The sequence below is a fragment of the Pleurodeles waltl genome, chromosome 9 (genome assembly GCF_031143425.1).
Source record: "Pleurodeles waltl isolate 20211129_DDA chromosome 9, aPleWal1.hap1.20221129, whole genome shotgun sequence".
Classification (NCBI taxonomy): Eukaryota; Metazoa; Chordata; class Amphibia; order Caudata; family Salamandridae; genus Pleurodeles; species Pleurodeles waltl.
In genome coordinates this window covers 73,964,717-73,986,221 of record NC_090448.1, presented here as the reverse complement: position 1 = coordinate 73,986,221, position 21,505 = coordinate 73,964,717, and the positions used below count along the sequence as shown (strand labels likewise).

The following is a 21,505-nucleotide window of genomic DNA, read 5'->3' as shown; positions in this document are numbered from 1 at the left end:
AGTGTGCAAAGTGTATGAACGGGGATTGACTTGTTTCGCAAAAGACAAGTTGGAACAAAATATCTTACTGGCAGAAGCATCAAAATAGTTTCTATACAAGTCATCACAGAACCACATAAAATCTTGGGGTGCTGGACGTGTCACAAAATCGAGAAGGAGGTGTTGAGCCTTTCACTCATTATTAAAACTAGTTTGGATATTTACAGAGAGCCCTGTGCGGGGAAATCTTATTTAAAACTCTTGACACAGGACAAAACAGGAACACACAAATTACCACAAGAGGGGTTTGTAGAAAAAGTATTCAGAAGAGCAAACATGCAAATATAAAAAGCTTTACAGAAAGTAAACAAAATAAACTTGCAACATATTTTTCAAGTTACCAACCAGATTGTTGGCACACCCTACATGGGAGTTGGATGAACAGAGATGGACCGACACAGGAAGGAATGACTGCATGTTCACTGAATGCTTTTTGTTGTGGACATGGGAAGTCCTGGCTGGGTGGAAATTACGTGATGGTCTCGATAGTTTGCACAAATCACATTTATAAAAATCAGGATTCAGCACAGGAATCTAAGGATTAAGTAGATGGCACTGAAAAAAATCGTAAACAGAATATGTTGCCTCTTCACTTGACTGATATTCTTTTGTTGGCCATTTCACGTCGAGAAGCAAATAATTCTGATAATCTGAAAAGACATACAAGCCCATGGCTCTAGAAAAAGAAATTATAGATTGGCTTTTAGTGCCTATAATCAGCCAATGCATGAAAAAAAATCATTGGTAAAGCCAACAAGTCTGTGCCTAATTGTGCTAAGTAAGCACATGGATGCGCAAGTGTGCATTTGTACCTGCCTCTGTATGTATGCGTTAGCCAGACAAGGTGTAACGTATGCAACAAAAGTTGGGCTATATAAAGGGCTCTCTCGCCTTCATTTTATATTGGAGAGCCTTCAATTTAGTAAAGCTTAGTTTCTATGAGATAAAAAGATGTGATAGCAAGAACTGCGGGAAGATAGCAAGAGCTTCAGGAATATAATGGCCTCTCACCACGCAGTAAAAAACATACACAGAAGGAAAAAATACTTGACTCCTGCTGCACTGCTGAAAAGCAGCAAGGAGTTTCAAATAAAGCACTAGGGAAAAGAGGAAGGGGGTGGGGCAACTGGAGGGAGGGAATAGACAAGGCAGGAGTAACGAGGAGCTGACAAAAGTGGTTGTAGGGAGGGAGCACCGAGAGGGAGACAGGCATGAGGGACGAGGAACCAACACACATGGGCAAAGAGTGCACACACTTGTGGAAAGTGCAGATCTCTTTTAACCAGCAGGAGACATGAGCGCTAAACTATTTTTAGAAATCAACAATTTACCATACTGTTAATTCTCTTGATCATGTGATGATATGCCGATAGTTTACTCTGCCTTGACTCCTTAAAACTCTGCATTGACACTGATAAGTAGTGAAACTTCAGCTACATTGCAATGGGACTAAAGGCCCCTGGCTTGAAGACAGTACGAGAAAGGGATTTTAATTCACTTCCTATGAGTGTTGCATAGTTGCATTTTGAGGAACGGAGCAGCACAATGCCAGCTAGAAGGAAAGTTAAGTGGGCCTAAGCTATTAAAAAGGGCACTGACTGGGATATTCTGACTTGTCAAAGTGTTCAGGTCTACTCATGTACAAACAGTGCGCCACCTTTCAAAGTGGGGGCCATGTAATTGTCGGTCAAATGTCGCTATTATTGTTAATGCTGCCTCGAGTCTTGTGGAATCGTCAGTAGTCTAGTGATACTTTGCTGTACATCTCTTACACTTCCTAATTATTTTTTTATCACATTGAGACAGCCTGACCACAAGCCCGCTGTTCCAAGAAGCACATAGGAGGGCCATCTTGGAGTCACTGCAGCCAAGCTACAACCAACTGAAGAGACTCAATCAGGTCAAAACCAGTGCTGGGTTGCCTAAGTTCCAGTTCAGGGAAGAGCTATCCTGGCAGTTCGGGCTGGGCTGTTCCCACTAGAGCAGAGTCAAGACTCATTTGCATATGACTGGGTCCAAACCGAAGTGGCCTGGCTTGCAAAATAAGGACTCATTTGGATGCAGTCCCAAGTAATTACCCTTGGATGAGATTCATTAAAGCATTCCATCCATCACTTTTCTGTAAACCTTAGTGTTTGGCCCTAAGTGCGACAGGTGTGACGAGATGCTAGTGCTGTGCACACTGTCTCACTGGAACCAAGCTTTGCTTAGCCAATGAGCCCTATATAGGGCAAATCTATTCCTAGGTTACTTATTATTATAGTTCAGAGAGGACCTGTGCTTGCAGTTCAGGCTGAAATGCTTCCACTGGAGCTGGATCAAGAGTGATTTCCATATGTCTGGGTCGGAGGTGGCATGGTGTGCAAAATAATGATGGATTAAAATGTGACCAGAGTGATTACCAGTGGTTGAGATTAATTCAAGCATTCCATCCATCACTTTTTCGTATACTTTAGTGCGTTTCCTAAATGGGATGGGTTTGCCGAGACCTGGGTCTCATGCACACTGTGTCACTGGAACTAATCTACTCCTGGCTGATGTGTTCCAACTGTCCTGCCAGTTCAGGCTCGACTGTTCCTACTGGAGCAGGGTCAATATGGATTTGCATATTACAGGGTCCAAATTGAGATGGCATGGTGTGCAAAATAACAATGGATTGCGATGAGGTCTGAGTAATTACCAGTTGCTGGGATTAAATCAGGCATTCCATACATCACTTTTTTGTATCTCCTAGTAAGCCTAGATACAGAGCATCTGCTGAAGCACAATGTTATTACCAACAGAAAAATGAGTTCCTTCATTGCCAGGTAATTAATTGCAGGTCATTGTGTGCTTTTTAATTTATTTTTTTAACTTAGCTAGGGACTGGAAGCTCCCAGACACTACTACTGGGCCTTTTCCACCGCCTGCCGCGTGCTACATCCAGATAGAGTACTGATGGGGGCCACCATTTAATGAATGGACTTCTAAGCCCTTCAAAGATGGACACCTGTACAGGTGTAAAAATGCTAACACAAGGGTTAACAGCTTTTAACATTTAAAGATTTCCACCTGTACCACACGCATTGGTGGCCATCTTTGAATGCTTTTGCAAAACGTTGTTACAAAACGCTTCATCAAGGCCTTCTATGTCATCACATATTTGCATGCACTTACAAAAACATTTAAAAAGCCAGCACTTATAATGCCAATACACTAACAGCCAACCTACAGAATTTGGCAAGGATTGGCATTGTTGTGCTCCACTTCTGCTTCAACCGCTTCCTGCTCTAGTCACTTCTTAAAACCCCTCAGCAACTATGTCCTCCTCGCTTTGCTGTTTCACTTTGGTTATTCATTGATTCCATCATTGCTAAAAGTACTCCTTTCTCTATTTTCACATCAACCTTCCTAATACACGCACTCATAGCCCCAGTTTGATCACACCTTGATTAAACCTAATACAGATGGGAGTTTGTGATATTGGCTGGCTGTGCCAGCATAATCACAGCTCCTTGGTGACTGCAGCTTTCATTGGTGAACTCGAACATGCCTACATACAAATTGATTCTAAAAACATGCCTGTCATCCTACCAATTTTTCTAACAGGCAATATCCCATGGCCATTGCTATACAAACATATTAAAAGATCTGCCTTTACTCAAATATTTTCCAAATGCACTAATTTTGTGCACAGAATCCAAAGGGAGCAATGTTCTTTTCCACCTCTCACCACACCCACCTATCACCAACCCCACAGAAATATCTGGGCTAACAGTAGAAGTTGAAAAAGAGGGAATGAGATAAAAGAAACCAAAATGGAGACACTGGACTCTACCACTCTGCCTTGATAATCCTGCTGAGGAAGGAGGACTGCAGGATGCTGAGAATCTATGTAAAGGTAAAGATACACTTTCAAAAACGTATTACAAGACTTCTAAGCATAACTGTACAATGCCCGGATATACCTTAGCAATATCTCTGTGTAACCAACTCTATATGTACTTTGATGTGAACCTGGTGATTCCTGAAAAAGTAAATAGATAAAGGATGATTATTTGAAATATATATGTATACTGGCACTTTTGCCTATGTTTTGACAAAATATATGCTCTCTTGTGAAAGATGAGATATAGTTTCTATTTCTGTAGACCTGCAAAACAACCAACACTATTACTATCCTGTTGTTCCCTACTCTTGGCGATCTGTACACTAAAACTCTATGCCTTCAGCACGACAATACACACATACACAAAATACAGTCAAATTCTCAGAATCCCCACTCCTTTGTCAACAGGGAAACCTTTAACAACCCAAGTCTTAAGAGTTCAGATAAAAGTTTTAAAAAAATGTTCCATATTCATTTTCAACATGACTTTCAGAATACTTCTCTGTATAACAAATGTACCAATTGCCTCACAAAGTTATAGGTGATAATTCAAGATGGCTGCCGTTTCATCAAAATATGCGGGAGTTCGGGTCTGCAGGGATTTGTGGTTCATTGCAAGCATGCTGCTTAGCAGTGTGCTCTCAGCACATGTGCAGCCACCTCAGTCCGGACAGCATCGGCAGTCCATGAGGACCACCGGCCTTTCCTCCTCTGAAGGGAGTGTGCTGGTTTGGAGTACTGCTTCACCTGCACTTGAGCTGTACTAAGTAAAAACGTGGCTTTAATTAAAATCTTGGCTGTTTGATGCTTCCTTCTAAGTCTCTGTTAACTGCCCTGCTAACCTGCTGTGCCTGGTGCCGAGATTCTCCTTCTGGAGTGAGTCGTGCGCGATAGCAAGTCACTATAACATAAGTAGTATGCAGTGTGATAACAAAGGGGACAGAGTGAGATTGCGTGCCTCCCTCCCTCTCTCTTGGGGCTGAGAGATGCGACCCCCATGCAGAGATGCTGGCTGACACGTCTCCCCGTGAACTTCCTTCCAGAAACCATCCTGCTCCAAAATTAACCTGACATTGCACCTCATACTGGGCCCTTGGAACAAAGACCCCACTCTGAACATTGCACCTGTAGATGGCCGCATTTTGGTTGATGCATCATTAAATCCGTGGAAATACTTCTGTCTTTTTCCACTCTGGTCTAATACTCCTGTGCTACAAACTGCCATCCGATTAACCCATAAAAAATGTAATATCTCATACAAATGATATCTCCTATATACACTCCTGTCCTGGCATGTCTGGAATGTGTGCTCTAGTGTGGGATGTATGTAGACGCCTTCGAACTTAAAGGAAAGCAGAAAGCCCAGGCAGTGATGGCGCTGAAATATCCCATGCGCCTTCAGAAGCATTAATTTTAGCTAAATTAAACTGCAGTGCCAAAGAAATTCCTCGCGTGCCTTCTTCAGTCTGTCCAAAACATTCCCTTCTGCGCATGGGGGTGTTAAAATATATACAATTTTCTCTGCTCATAAACAAACACTTTCACACACAGAATTAAGGAGTCTGAGCAATACGGGTATCCAGGTATCCCCGAGACATTCTGTTATCAACTGAATATATCATCCACCTCACGATAAGAACAACAGATTAGCTTCCCAAAGAGAACGAGCGATTTATGCACTGAAAGGGAGGTCTCATATCAGGAGACTTAACTGATAACGAGTGCAATCGGTAGAATTAGGTCCCTGCTTTGAATCTAAAACGCCATGGTTTTCCATTCTTTTTTAAAGTTCTTTTTGTAGCTCTATGTAGCGCGAACTTGACCCGAAGGTAATGGAAAGCTTTACAAGAGCACCAGTTACATTGCACAATGACACACTCATTGTGTAGGGACGTGGAGATTAAGATACCTGCCCAGAATCACATGATATTTAGCCGTCGTAGAGACTAGATGATAGTGCCCCTGTTCCAAGGTCAGCAGCTCTGGTCGTCACCCACATATACTGAAAGAATTCTAGGGCTCTGTGAAATTTGTTATACGTAATATACATGTGTTCAATGAAAAAAACGTTGTTAAATATGTTATTGTTTTTTCTGCTTAGTAGTCAAAAAATTAACTATTTAAAAAACAACTAGAATTAATTTTTAAAACCACCATTGAAGGGATGTTTTGGAGCAAACGCCGATTATGGGTCGCTACACAAACCATAATTTTCACGACCAGCATACCAGCCATGGCTCCTCCCTCAACAATGGTTCATGACCTCCAAACAGCTGTACCAATAAATAGAAGAACCAAACAACATATCATTAAATAAAATCACATATCCAAAGACATTCTAATGTATGCATGCCGATGTCACCTATAAAGTTGAAAGTACGGTGGGTGATACGGTTTCAGAGCAGAGTGGTCATCTGTCACATCAAGCGGGGGTCATGGGGTTGAGATTTCATAGAGGGTCTTGAAGAGCTGGGGTTATGCAGAGGAAGACGGTCCATCTGCGGGCTTGTCCTACCCCAGCTATCCTGCTGGCCTGTTCAGTGGATGCACCTTCTGAACACACAGGATCAGAAGAGCAGGAGGTGGGAGTTGGTCAGTGGCCAAGGAATCATCACAAAGGAGTACAGACTCTAACAGATCAGAATTAGTTCTCCATGAAGGAAGCCTCTCCTGGGGATCACCGAAGAGCTGGAAGAGCAGTCTTAACCTACAAAAGAGGGACCCGCGCACAGCCTTGCAACTGTAAGTGACACTTTTTGAAGATGTACTAGAGTCTGAACAAACGGCACCATGGAGGGAATACATCCTCCGCTTGAGCCTCGAGGTAGGAGGGTGGAAGACCTGCATTTCCGTTAAGACTGCATCGTGGAGGAGCAGGGGTGAAAGTGGACGACGCCCTCAGATAATGCAAAGGTCCCTTACAGGTGCTTATGCAGCAGAGTTGACCTGGATTTGAGAAACAAGGGTGCTCTGTGTGAAAGAGGAAATGTTGCCTCAGGAGTGGAATCCGTGACTGGCTAGGGGTAAAAGGATAACAGTGAGCCCATGGGAGCCTTAAAGAGAGACGGGTAAGCACAAAAATTCTCTTTGTTTAGCAAAAACAACTGGGCACAACCAACATGTCGGACACAAACCAAGATGCACAAAGAGTATAAAGTAAACTAATATGGCCACCAGTACCAAGTAGACTGCAGTGCCTTTGATAGCAGGCACGTGATCGCGAAGGCGAAGCAACGCTAACCCTTCTTCAGGTTACATGGAGGAAGCGCTCCATAGAAGAAGCGCATTGCCTGGCAACAGATGGTGTGGGAGTGGAGAGTTTCTACCAGGAGGTGTCAGCTGAAAAAGACGATGACCAAGCAGCACAGTGCTATTTTTCTTTCCTTTTGGGTGACACAGAAGGTAAGGACTATGCATCACCTGGGAGAAGCGTACGCAGGGGAGAGCCAGCATCTCAAAGGAGCAAGAGAGGCAGCAAGATTCTGGTAAAACTAGGAAAAATCAAGGCACGGTATAGGCAGTAGGGAGTGCTATCCAAGGAAGAGAAAACAGAGGAAACAATTACAAAAGAATGTTAAAGAACAGAGGGACAAAGAAGAAGGAAATAAAGGTAAAAAGGCCAAATCCATAAATAAGGCAAAAGTAATGTTGATTGTAAGACTCTACAAAAACTCTACAAAAAAGCTGGTAGAGTATATGTCTGCTTATCTGCAAGAAAGGAGGTAGAAACAGTTAAAAGGCCTCCTTTCAACAAGTTGATCGTTCTTTAGGAGTTCAGTCTTTCAAACAATGTGTTTTTTTTTATGTAGGAAATGCTTCTGGCTGCACAACAGTTAAGACCTAATACATAACGTTAGCGTACCTGTGTGAAGTAAACTTACGCAACAATGTCTGTCCCAGTCAATATCAACGGTATTAAATTCCGGGCAGATGCTATTTGTGAGGAGTCATCCATGGTTATGTGCTCACTCAAAGAGTCTGATTCCTCTTGGATGGGGCAAGGAACTGTCTTGAGAAGTTGAAGGATGCATGCATGTTTACTCAGTGCATGGGCCCCTTTCCTCCACCCTTTGCATTCCAGTGTGCACCCTCATCAGTTTCTTCATTCATAGGGAATCTACCCAAGTAAGGAATCCAAAGCGTGGCATACAGGCAGCAGGAGTTTGCTAGGACAGCAAAGTGCCTATGGGCTATAAAGTCAGCATAGAGGCAACTTTACACTGCGCCTACTCCTGGTTCCCTGCTGTTTCATCTCTGTGAGGAGATTCCACAGCATGAGGAAATGACAGACATGAAGATTAGGCGGCATCAGGAAGCCAGTGGTGCCACCGTTTATTTTTCATAAGGCCTTCTGGACAAGTTTCATATTGCTTTGAGAAAAGGTGTGTGCCAAGGAGTACGAGGTGGCCCAGGTAACCGTCCTGCAGGGGTCTCTTATGCCACAAGCCTGAACAATGCAACATAACAAGCATTAGATACACTGGACAGACATTTTAGGAAAGAGATGGCCAATGCACGTACTAACACTGATAGGCGCGGGCCATATCCATCTGTCAGCGGTAGTGTTATGTGTGCGAAATTATTAGCCAAACAACGTAGCTGGTCCTGGAGAGAGAGCGGTGGAGAGAGAGAGAGAGAGAGAGAGAGAAGGAGAGAGGGAGTGAGTGAGGGAGAGAGAGAGAGTGGGAGAGAGGGAGTGAGAGGGAGTGAGAGGGAGAGAGAGAGGGGGGGAGGTGTGTGCGTGTGTGTGCGCACGTCACTTCCTGCCTCTTTTGTCACCACCCTAACACATGCTGTCACTTCACCTCACTCCTTCAGGTTCCCTTTTATCCATGTTTTCTCCCTTTCTCATCCCTTCGCTCTTCCTACTTTCTCCCTCTCTTTCTTCCTTTGGGACAAAGTCTGATGAAAAAATTAGTCCCAGTCCACAGAAATGAATGCCCGGTGGCCTCCCCCTGCAACCACTTGCGCATCTCAAGCACAGCGCGCGCATCTCAAGCACAGCGCGCGCATCACAGGAGCGTGCAGTTGGGATAAACCAACCACACAGACGAGGTTTCACTCAGGCAGCGCACACTATACCCTTCAGCAGATGCAAGGAGTTCTAGCTTCCGCATAATATACAGAGACATGGCGACATTTTCTTACAAACAGAACAAATGTGACCTTTACAATAAGCTGCTTCGAGCATCTCGTGCTGTACACCCCGCTTTTTCATGTCTTATCTTCCGCCCACACCTTTTCAATTTTTAAGCAAACCTAGGAATGCACAATAAGCCTGAACAGAAGATGTTACCTCATTATGGGCAATCATTTTCTGCACACAACAACCGAATGGACCCCTAAAGCTCCAGCTGCATCTGCGAGGTTCACTCGCTGCAGCCACCGACTAGGGTTGTATTCTCAACTCAATGTGCCTAGACAGGCAGCCAGGAGTCCGGGGGCGGCAGGCCTGGCATGGCACCAGGGGCAAGGGCACAGAAGGTCTTACTATACCCCATGCCTGGGGACAGCTCTTTGACCCCAGGCCGCTCCAGCCCTGACAGACAGGCAGGCTGGTATCCGGGTGGGAATAAACTCTGAGATGGGAATCTCAGGGAGCTGGATACAAGCTGGGAATTTGCAATAGTAATTATTTATTTTGCAGCCCTCATAGGGCTTGCAGCAGGATGCGGGGCTTCTTTCAGACACTGCCATCAACAAAGGAGGCGGCTAGAGGGCACAGAATGGCACAGGCCACATAAGCTCCCTTTTAATTGTCTGGACAGAACCAACTCTGCCCTGCACTGCTTACAATGGTGATAAACTAAAGTCAGTACAGCAGTGGGGATGCCAAGGCCGCTCCAGGCAAGCGATGAATCTGCCCCTCACTGGCCCCTGTTCACTAACAAACACCCATAGTTGGCGTGCAGTGACCCAAACAACCCGGCCCCGGTGCCACTGCACCCGATACACGGAGCTAAACGCCTGCACATGACTGCGGAGTTTGGTGTTAAAGTGTAGACCAGACCACGACCTACAAGCGAGCGGTTAAATAATTATTATTTGTAAGCGCAAGGATGGTAGTTAATGGATATGAATGAGCTCCGCAGTTCCAATATTCATATTCATAAGGCGCTGGTATTAATGAAGGTGGAAAACATAAAAATGTAAATCACAGCTTCGTAAAACCAGGTTTGCCCAAATCGAATACGATGTCCACAATTCAACTTCACTTTAGTTCTGGTAAGCAGCGAGACTTATGCCAGCGAATAGACCCTCATCCGCGGAAATAGGGTGTGATTTGTAAATCACAACTTTAAATCCCAGAAAAGCCAACATAGTCTTCAACAGCTATAAACATGGCAATAATCATATCTCTTATTTATGGCGTGTAGAAATGATAAAAGTACATTTAAAGTGATGCATATAAAAACATGTTACTATCATCGTCCATAATCTGTTCCTAACATTTTACCACCACTAAAAACGGTGTTAGAATGTTTTTATACCAGAATCATTTGTACAGCGTAAGGTCTGCCATCAGTAAGTTCTTGTATCACCTCTCACGTGAATGATGCTGTGCCCTGGACATTGTGTTCGGGTCCAGCTTTGGCAAGTTTGGAAACGTTTTGTCGAATGACTGGAGGTAACTACCATGTCCACTTCCAGGCAGTTGAAGACAGTTTCAGATGGCATTGCTAACTTTGTGGCCTATTTTAATTGTACCAGGCGTGCCTGGGTGGCCCTTCTTGAGTAGCAACCTGCTGTTAGGACAGTCATGATATACAACTCCACGGTATATCTGCCCTGGTTGCTGCAAGCAAAGTGTTCTGTCTAGTCTACTTTGTTGGGTGTTCGTGATATCATTTCCTATGTGGTATATCTGTGCTGAGTTTTTAATTTGTAAAAGTGTTAGACCTGGAATGCTGGTGTGGTCTCCCCTAACTTTTTACTTCTACTTCCAAGGTTGTTACTATAAGTTGGATTCTGTTTTTGCTGTTTTTAGTTACTCTGGGCACTTCGCCACTGCTGACCAGCGCTAAAGTGCAAGTGGTCCCTAAGTGAAATTATATGTGTAATTGGCTTTTCCCTAATTGGCATATTTGATTTACTAGTAAGTCCCTAGTAAAGTGCACTAGAGGTGCCTAGGGCCTGTAAATCAAATGCTACTAGTGGGCCTGCAGCACTGATTGTGCCACCCACATGAGTAGCCCTGTAAACATGGCACAGACCTGCCACTGCAGTGTCTGTGTATGCAGTTTGTAAACTGCCAATTCTATCTGGCAAGTGTACCCACTTGCCAGGCCCAGGACTTCTCTTTTTATACATGTAAGGCACCCCTAAGGTAGCCCCGGGTAGCCCCATGGGCAGAGTGCAGTGTATGTTAAAAGTGGGACATGTCCTAACAGTGAAATACTGCCAAATTCGGTTTTCACTGTTGCAAGGCCTCTCTCTCTCATAGGTTTACATGGGGGCTGCCTTTAAATATTTTTAAAGTGCAGTTTCTGTTTGAGAGCAGATTGATATCAGCAGTTTGGGGTCTCTGAACCCACAATTTAAAAATACATCTTTTAGTGAAGTTGGTTTTCAGATTGTTAGTTTGAAAATGACACTTTTAGAAAGTAAGCATTTTCTTGCTTTAACCATTCTGTGACTTTGCCTGTTTGTGGATTCCCTGTCTGGGTCAGACTGACAGTTGGGCTGTTTGTGAATCCACTCTAGACAGTGACACAAAGGGAGATGGGGTGTAGCTTGCATATCCTGAAGGGCCATCTGAGCTAGAGTGGATGGAGGAGTGGTCAATTACACCTGATTCGGCTGTGCCTGCCCTTTCACAATGCAGTCTCCAACCACCTGGTGTGTGTCTGGGGTAAGGCCTGGGCAAGGCAGGATCTTGTGAACAATAGAACCTTACTTTCTTTTGAAGTTTGCCTGCTTCAAAGGCAGAAAGGGGTATAAGTAGTGGACCTAAAACCCCAGAATTTAGATTTCTTCAAGATTTGCTTCTGGAACCAAGAGGAACCTCTGCCAAGGAAGAGCTGAAGAGTTGAGGAGAAGTGCTGCCCCTGCCTGTGACTGTGCTTTGTTGGGCTATCATGCACTTGCTGCTTCTGCCTGAGGAAGGGGACAAAGACTGGACTTTGCGGTATACCCCTGCTGGAGAAGAATCTCCAAGGGCTTGGATTGAGCTTGCCCTCTGTTCTGATGTCTCAGGGCCATCAAAGACTTCCTCTGCCAGCATCTGGACTCTCTGCTGAGACACCTGCCCTGCCAAGTGGTGCCTAATCCAGACCCTGGGCCCTTGAAAGAAGCTAGTTGAAAAACCAAGAAAAATCAAGTAACCCGACTTTGGACGACTCCAGACTGACACCGCTGCCAAATACCGTGATGCCACCTGCAACCAAAGCCATGCTCCTCGCTGGAACGCAACGACCCCACAGGCCCAATGCCGCTGCAGCCTCGCTGAAGTCCACAACTCCGTGGAAGTCGCCGCACCACGTCGTGACCGCCAGATACCGACTCCACCTGAAGAGCGCAGGTCCAATGCTTCGCACTGCCACCGCCGCACCTCCCCGCTCCACGGCAAGGACCAGACGCCTCTTTGTGACGCCTCCGCTCCTCTGCTCCGCAGCACCAGAACCAATGCTGCCTCGGATCCAGCGACGCCACGATCCCTGACTCCGTGCACTGGCTTGTTTTCTCATTTTCACAAGGTACTGTACCTGGGGGTCCGTGTGACTCTGGGACCGGTGCCATTGGCGTCAGATTGTTGGGAACGACTTTGTTACGATGCTGTGATATCACCTCATCGAAGCATTTGTGATTCTAAGTGCTATTTTTGTGTTTAATCTTTAAAAATTCATAACTTTGCTTGTGTACGTTGGATTTTTATCGTTTTGGTCTTGTGCTCAGATAAATATTGACTATGTTTCTAACTTGTAGAGTTTTTACTGTATTACTGTGTATGTTGGTACAAATACTTTACACATTGTCTCTGGGTTAAGCCTTTCTGCTTGTGCCAAGCTACCATGTGGGGAAGCGGGGGCTAACCGGGTGTGTTTCTTCTTTGCCCTGACTAGAGTGAGGGTTCGTGCTTGGACAGGGGGTAACCTGACTGCAAACCAAAGACCCCATTTCTAACAAGAAGAATGAGTGCTGGTGCAGACGCTCTGGTCAAAAGCCCGCAGCCAGTGCAATCAAATGACGGCACACCGAATGCCAATACTGAGTAGTCCTTAAATCCAACTCCAGATATTCCTGGCCACTTTAATCTCCCTCTTGCAGGTTCCTGCTTTCTTCCTTTGTGACTTTTTTTTGTATTTCTCTTCCTCCATCTTTCTGCATTTTCCCTCTTTTGCTCTCAGTAAATGTCTGACGCAGTAAAATAAGTGTTGGTTCCCAAAAATGAGAGCTGATGAGTCCACCACCAACCACAGGCCCAGTACTGTCCGTGTAGCATGCGATGTGTGAGAAGTGCTCCGTCTAATGTGTTCTGGCTCCTTGCGGCATGCAATAACATTCTTTATCTCTCTCCTTCACTGTTCAACATCTACATGTTTCCATTCACACAAGAACTGGGGAATTAACAAGTGCATTTGCAATGTTTTGTATAAGACATCTGAGTGGAGGATAAGTTGTGCTGTCAATTAGACAGTAGCATATTTCAAAAATACATACAATATATGCAATGCAGAATGAAAGAAAGCTTTCTATGCCTCAATGGAACAAAGTCTGAAATCCTAACGGTATATGGGTACACTCCAAGTATCTACCCATTTGAATGGCCTGTTAATCTTGAAACTCCTTCAAACGTCTTTCTGGAAGCTAAAACAGTTGCGGTCATCAATGACAAAGATCCCTCCTTCGCCCTCTCCGTACCAAAGTCAGAAGAAAAGGGCGTCAGCCTTCCATGTTGAGGAAAATCCTCCCTCCTCTCCCAACCCCAAAATAAAGTGCAGCTAAAGTAAACCTGATCAGTGGCAGATGTTGATTACTGAAAGGTCATATACAGTGGTTCTTTCCCATGGAAACCAACAGAAAGACAGAGTGCAATATCAGACTGCTAACCTCTCTCTCAATCTCAGGGTGAAGCAATATGGAACCACCATTAAACACTCTACACTAGGCCTGTGAGGTTGAGAATTAAGTTCAACATCTTATCCAGCATTCACACACTACTGGGGCAAAGGTCTGCAGTAGTAACAACAAAACTGGTCTATCACTGTATTCCAGCCAGAGATCTTAGGTAACTCCAACCTGCTCAAATAACCAGGGTTCAAACTGCTGAACATGGAGGAAGACCTCTGGAGGTACTAGGACCAAAACTTTGAAACACTCTGATCACTGCCTACCTCCAGCCATTTTAGGAAACCCCAGAACATGGAAGTGTTCAAGATAGCTTTCATCTAAACTCACCCCTAATGGGTAATGGCGAAAAAATGCTGTTTCCAGATCCCTCTCAGCTGGTTAACCTCAAATTATGCAGTTCTGCATCTACCTCATATGCCATTCCAGTGCTCTGAAGTGAACATAAGGTGACAATGAACCTAACTAAAACGAAGTGGAGCACAGTACAAGGTCAAACACGAGCATAAAGTCAACAAATGATAGGAGAGGAAGCTGGGTTGTGGAAGTTTAATACACTGTGATGTAGTATTCTTTAAAAAGGTGACTCTTCAACTCATTCCTAAACTGGACCAGCAATGGGACAGTCCTGATGGATATGCGGATGTTTTTCCTGATTCTGGGTGCATAAATAGAAAGGGCCTGCTGCCTTGTTTTTTTTCTTTTTTACACTTCCTTATCTGCAATCTGATGGCATTCTGGCTGTGAGTGTGCTGAGAACCACCATATAGACAGTGAACTTGTCTGCAAGATGCATGGGTTCTCGGATTGATTGCTATTTAAATGATGCAGCTGGTTTTGAATATGGTACAAGACGACAAGGCAGTCAATGGAATTCCATCAGGATGGGGGTGATGTGATAAAATTTCTTCTGGCTCTGAATCAGACATGCTGCAGAGGCCATAGAGAAGGGTGTTACCTTCATCTAGATGGGAGAGAATTAAGTCTTGAAAAAAAGTTAGAAGTCACTTTCAGGAAGAAATGGTTTGACTTTCTTTAGGGGAGAGAGCTGATACTAGGCAGTCTGTTTTTTGTCAACTTCCTTGAAGTTGAGGTAGGTTTTCAGGGTAATTTAAAGTGACTTGACATTCAGTGAAAGTTAGGGTTTGATGCTGTGAAGGTTCATTTAATTGAGCCAGATTTGTACTGCTTCTTGTTCTTGGAAAATAACAGGAATTCTCTCTCGGTTGAGCGTCAGGCAGGTGCTGGACCTCCACTTCTGGATGACATGCAGGCAGTGTTTGAGGTGTTGGATGTCTGAAACAGAGGAATCATTCAAACACAGCTGTGTGTAATCAGCATATTGGTGAATCTTGATGCTGTTATCTGCGAGTACAGCACCAGGCGGCTCGATGTAAAGGTCAAAGATGGCAGAAGACAGTATAATAACCTTAGGGACTTTGCTGGAAATAGGATCTTTTGAGAGCTGGAGATGCCAAGCGAAACAAACTAGTGTCAGTTGAAAATGTAGGATGAGAATCAGTGGACGCTGCTGATGAATCCTAAGGGAGTCTCCAGGATGCATAGGGTGGTATGATCGACTGTGTAGAAGGCAGGTGAGAGGTCTAGCAATATCAGGAGACAGAGGTTATCTATATCTGTGGTCAAGAGGGCATCAGCTACAATTTGCAGGGCAGCTGTCTCCGTGCTGTGATGCCAGATTGGTAGTCATGCAGGAGATGAGTATAACTGCTGAAACATGAAGTCAAACAGAGTGCTTTTTCAATGATCTTGCTAATGAAGGGAAGGAGAGTGATGGGCCAGTAGCTGGCAAGGTGATCAGGGCCTAGTGTAGACTTCATTAGGGATGAAAGGAATTGGCTTGTCTTGAGAGCTTCCAGAAAGATGCCTTGAGTGATGGAAGCATTGAAATAGTAAGTAGAGTTACAAGAACACCCCAAAAGAGAACGTTAATGAAGTACAATCATTGGACATCAGGTTCATAGGAAGTGGCTTTGAGGGAGTTGACTAAGTCTGTGATATTTGCAAGAGATAGGGTTTTGAAGGCCAACTATTGCAGGATTCTATGGGAAGGGGTGGGTATACGAGATGAAACAGGCTTGGTGTTGATGTGCTGTCTGAGCTTCTGTATTTTGTCACTGAAGAAGCGGGATGGCATTGCACTTTTCTGTGGAGTGAGGAGTAGGTGGGTCCTGCAGGGGGATGTTTTTATTTCATTATCTTTTTTTCTGTCGATGGATCATTTATTGTCAGTAACATCTTTCACATACCAGAGTTTTGAAGGCTTTGCCTTACACTTGTGCATTGTAATTGGGGCACAGATGTTCACAGTTTCCCAAAAAACTGTTAAAGTTGTTTAGAAGCATGGTGTCAGATGTGGAGTTGATAGATGAGATGAGAGATGAGTTTAAGCACTAGGTTGTCTATGGAGAAGTCTTTGAAGGTTTTGTTTACTTTGTGTTGAGCTTGGTTTGTTAGTTCAACACCGACCAGGGAGCTAGGGATGGCAAAGTGGTTAGTCTAGAGGTATGGGTGGTTTGCATTGGATTAGTGATGTTGAGGTGACAGTGGAGAGGAGATTTCCTGACGTGTGTTTGGTTCTACTATGTATATTAAGAAGCCCAGGATCTACCCATAGACTTCAAGTGGAACCTAGGTAAGGCTGAATCTCAAGCAACAATAAGTATACATCTCAAGCAACAATGTCCACATAGGTATCCATTTCTGACGCTGTATTGTATTGATTGGTCAGCATTATTTATGAGAACAATAGAATGTTGGGAGCTCCACTGAAGACAATGGAGTGCTCCAGGTTTCTAATGGCCGGTAGAAGCCCGGAGCTCCAACATTCCAATGTTTGTCTCACAGCTGTGAAGAAAGGCCTCGCAGAACATCCTCTCCGGCTCATTGAGGTCTTAATGGCGGAATATTCTAATAGCCTAGACATATGGTATAGATCTAAGCGAGCGGGTAACATAATGATATATTTAAAATATACTTACATATCTGAGGACTCATCAGTCTTGACTTCTTCGAGGTCACGTAAAATGTCTGAACTGGAACTGAAAGTACCAATATGACAAAAAAGTCTGTAAGGACCGTGACAGGAGATCTTCAAACAAACATGCTATTTTAGGTTATAAACCCAAACTTATGACTCTTCGCGTCCTACAAAGATACATTATTCATTTCTAAAATACCACGAGCCAAGCAATGAACATCACAACTTAAAAAATACAACTGGACAAGAATGCCTTTAACTTCCCTACATTTTCATTTCAAAGGGCCGGTAGGGCTACACATATTCTGCTCCAGTAAATTATAAATCATAACTACAGAGGACTACTTCCAGCATCTTCAACATAAGAAGTAACATCATTAATATTGCTTATAGACTTTGTAACTGTTCTCGACTCCTTCACATTGACACAAGTATAAAAATGAGTAAAGGGTGTAGTGGTTTATGCTAGTCCAGTAACTTTAAAAAGGAAACCTTGCCTCGAGGGGAACTCAATGAATCTCTGAAAATGTGGGAAAGGCAATCAAACTCTCATGCTCTGGAAATTAAGCAGGTCACAGAATGGAACGCGCTTCTGAAAGGTTCAGGTGAGGACCTGGGAAGTACAGTAATAATTACATCCTTTCTAGTTCTTTCTCGATAAAATCATGAACTATGCCACGGCCAGGTTCTCAGAGGCTAAGTTTGCTGCAGCTGCACAGAACTGATATTTATTCGAAAAAAGGCAAGTTGATTATTTAAAGTTAAGAATCAAATCTCAACTTCATTCAAGACCAAATATTTTACTCTGCATTACACCATTGAAACAACTTTCCCTTTTATTTCAATCAATTTTATCAATTAGAAGGCAATGTTTTGAAGACAGAACACGTACATCTTTGACAGTTTTACGGTTGCCTTTCCAGGACTATAGTTCATTGAAAATTGTATGCTGTTATGGTTGCAGTTAGTTTCACAGGATCTGCAGAAACAGTACGGATCCTCAAAACATTTGCAGGCAGTGTCTTCAATTGTCCTTCCTCCGTATGTTGTGCACTCAGCGCTATAGTGTGTTGGTGTTACATGCCTACTGTTAGCACAACTCACAAATGTTTTGAACATAATTGAACATGGAGACAATTGGTACCAAAACGAGTTTACAGAGGAACATCACGAAACATGAACATCTCCAAAAGAAAACTCATTAAAAGAGGTATAAAATCGCTCTACTCTTAGGCTAAACCTGACATTGACAAATTCTGTTTAAGACAATGCCATGACTTCCAGTCATTAGTAGACCATCAGTGATGTAAGCGATGCCTGAAGCCCTTCACTCTCGTGTTTATAGTTCACCTTATCAAAGTATAGCTATGTACCACCGTAAGTTATTTAGGAATTGAAAAACGCACAGAGGGATGCATAGCATAACTTTGTTGGCATGATCACTCACACCTCGGTTACAACATATAAAAGCGTCTCTCAGCAGAACTGAATTTAATCATGTTCCTCTATTCATTCAAACATCATAGTCTTATGTGATCTGTAAGGCGCAAGACTCACTGCATCTTGTAAATTTCCATCCTCAAAATTGCATCAGTTCTGGAGGTCACATCTCAGTAAGAACACAGAAAACCAGCACACTGGATGAAGAGAGTAGATCACTACTGTGCTCCCCATGATCCTGCCAATGTTCCCCCATAATCCTGCCAAAGGTCCTGAAACAACTTTTAAGTAACAACATACCCAACAAAAATCTGGGAATGAGAGACATGCCAGAGCTTGCGCCCACGAGGTTGACACTGGTGGCATTAGTAGCACAGTGTTACCAGATAGAGTTCTAATATTGTGCTTTCATTTGCAGAGGATTTACAGATATATGTAGCTATTTTCATTTATACTGATTATTCAATCAAACCATCAACCAAACAGGATTTATAGAGCGTGGCTAATCTCCCGCGAGGGTATGCATGTGCTGAGAACATAGCTGCTAAGGTGTTCAATTGAACAGCCAGGTCTTGAGTCCTTTCCTGAATTCCATAAGAGGAGATTAGGCCCGTAGGTGAAGGGGGAGGTTGTTCCAGGATATTGCCACAAGGTAGGAGAAGGAGTGTCCTACTCTGTTGCTTCAGCAGGGCTGTATGTGTAAGGGAGGAGGGGGAGAGCAGGAGTCAGGAGGGTTGGTGGAAGTTAAGGTGGCGTTGGAGGTTTGCTGGTTATTGATTGTGAAGGGCCTTGTATGTGTGTAACAGAATTGTAAATTGACATCTCTTCTGAATGGGGAGCCATCGGGGCTTCTTGAGGTGGGGAGTGGTGTGGGTCCATTTGGGGAGGTCGAGGATGAGTCTAGCTGCTGAATTCTGTATGGTCTGTAGTCTCTTTAGGAGGTGTGAGGTGATTTCTACACAGAGTGTGTTGCCTTAGTCCAGCCAGCTGGTGACTAGGGCTTGAGTAACGGTTCGTCTGTTGTTGAAGGAGAGCCATTTGAAGATCTTACAGAGCATGCAAATGGTGAAGAAGCAGGCAGAAGAGCCTGCATTGATCTGGTTTTTAATGGTGAGCTTTCTGTCCAAGATGATGCTAAGGTTGCGAGCGTGGTCTGTCGGAGCAGGGGCTGATCCTAGTTCGGTAGGATACCAGGAGTCGTTCGACAGAGAGGTGTTTTTCCCAAATATCAGCACTTCCATCTTGTCTGTGTTGAGTTTTAGACAGTTGTTATTCAGCCAGTCGGCGCTGCCCGTCATGCACCTGTAGAAGTTGGCGTTTATGGTGGAGGGGTATTCTGAAAGTGAGAGGATGAGCTGGTTGTCATCTGCACAGGTAATGATGTTCATTCTGTGGGTTCTGCAATGTTGACCTAGGGGGTTATGCAGATGTTGGGCAGTTTAGGGCTGAGGGACGAGCCTTAAGGGACTCCACAAATGATGTGTTTGGGTTCCGATATAACAGGTTGTAGTTGGATTCTCTGGGTTCTTCTCATGGGGAAGGATGCAACTAATTTGAATTCGCCTCTTTGGATTCTGATCTGATGAAGGTGTAGTGGGATACAGTGCTAATGCTACTGAGAGGTTGAGGAGGTCAGGGCTGCCATTTCTCCCCGGTTGAGGAGGTTTCTGATGCCGCTAGTGGCAGAGTTCAGAGCGGGTTTGGTGATGTGGTTGGTAAGGAATCCAGATTGGGGGGGAGGAGGGTTTCAGGAGTTTGTTGATCTCCAGGTGTCCTGGGATTTGGAGGTTGATGGCCATTTCGAGGACTTTGGTGGGAAATGGAAGCAGAGAGATGGGACGATAGTTCTGTAGTTTGCTGGGGTTGGCGGAAGGTTTCTTGAGAAGGGGTTTGACTTCTGCATGTTTTCATACTTTGGGGAAGATGGCCATGGTTATGTATGAGTTGAAGATGGTGGTGAGGACACTGCTGATCATTTTGCTCCCAAAGTTGAAAATGTGGGGACAGAGGTCTGTGGGTACTCCTGAGTGGATGGAGTACATGATGGGTGGGGTGTTTTGTGTGGTGGGCTGGTCCCAGGCAGTGAGCAGGTGGTAGGAGATAGCCTTGGGGTTTGCATCCGTGGGAGTATGGAGACAGAGGGTGTTGGCAGCCGTGGATTGGGGTTCGAAGTTTTTGTAGATGGTGGCGATCTTGTGGATGGAAGAAGTCCACCATGGTGTTGCAGAATTCCTGAGAAGGGGTAATGATGTTTTGGGTGGCTGAGGAGTTGGAGAACTCTCCGACGATGTTGAAGAGTTCTTTGCTGTGGTTAGAGATGGCTTAGAATCAGTCAGCCATGGCGCTCCTCTTTGTCTCTTTCAGTAGTAGGTGGTAATTGTTGAGGGATGACTTGAAGGTGGCTCAGTGTGTGGGCTCCTTGCTGGTGCGCCATTTCCTTTCTAGTCACTTGCAGTTGCGTTCGGGAGTTCTTAGTTCAGTGGTGTACTAACTGGCTTGTTTGGTGGGTCTCGTGAGTTTGGTGGGTTGATGGGGGCGACTGTCGGTGCAATCGGTGATCCACGCGGAAAAGTTCTTGACAGCCTGTTCTAGGTTGCTTGCGGTGTCAGGGTGGGAGGTGTAGAGGGCATGGGTCCACTGGTTTTCCGATACTTTGCTCCAGCTGCGGTGTGAGGTGCTGGGAGGCTTGGTGGCAGTGCCGGGAGATTATGTGATGGTGAAGTGGACAATGGCATAGTCTGTCCAGGTGAGCTCGGTAACATGGCTGTACTTGACTCTGAAACTGGCCATAAAGATGGGGTCAATTGTGTGTCCCGTGTAATTTGTGGGGTCGGTGACTACTTGGGTGGAGCAATGTTGTTCATGCTTTTGAGGTGGTTGGCGGTAAAGGCATCGTTGAGGTCATTGAGGTGAAAATTGAGGTCTCCGAGGAAGATGTAGAGTTTGGAGTCGATGGCGAGCGGGGTGAACAATTTGGGGATGGCTTCACAGAAACCTGGGAGTGGTCCTGAAGGTCTGTAGGGGAGGGTGCCTCTGATGGGGGTTTGCCATTGATTCTGCTTACTAAATCCAATAAGAAAAGTTACTTA

General features: G+C 44.5%; 1 protein-coding gene across 1 annotated transcript in view; it reads right to left on the bottom strand.

Annotated features, from left to right (window-relative positions):
* The window catches only part of RAD18 (RAD18 E3 ubiquitin protein ligase), a 530,572-nt gene that overhangs the window by 52,938 nt on the left and 456,129 nt on the right, over positions 1–21,505 (bottom strand). Inside the window, exon 12 of the mRNA XM_069206336.1 lies at positions 16,978–17,037. Within this exon, the coding sequence (XP_069062437.1) occupies positions 16,978–17,037 (60 nt within the window). The remainder of the gene's footprint in view (positions 1–16,977; positions 17,038–21,505) is intronic.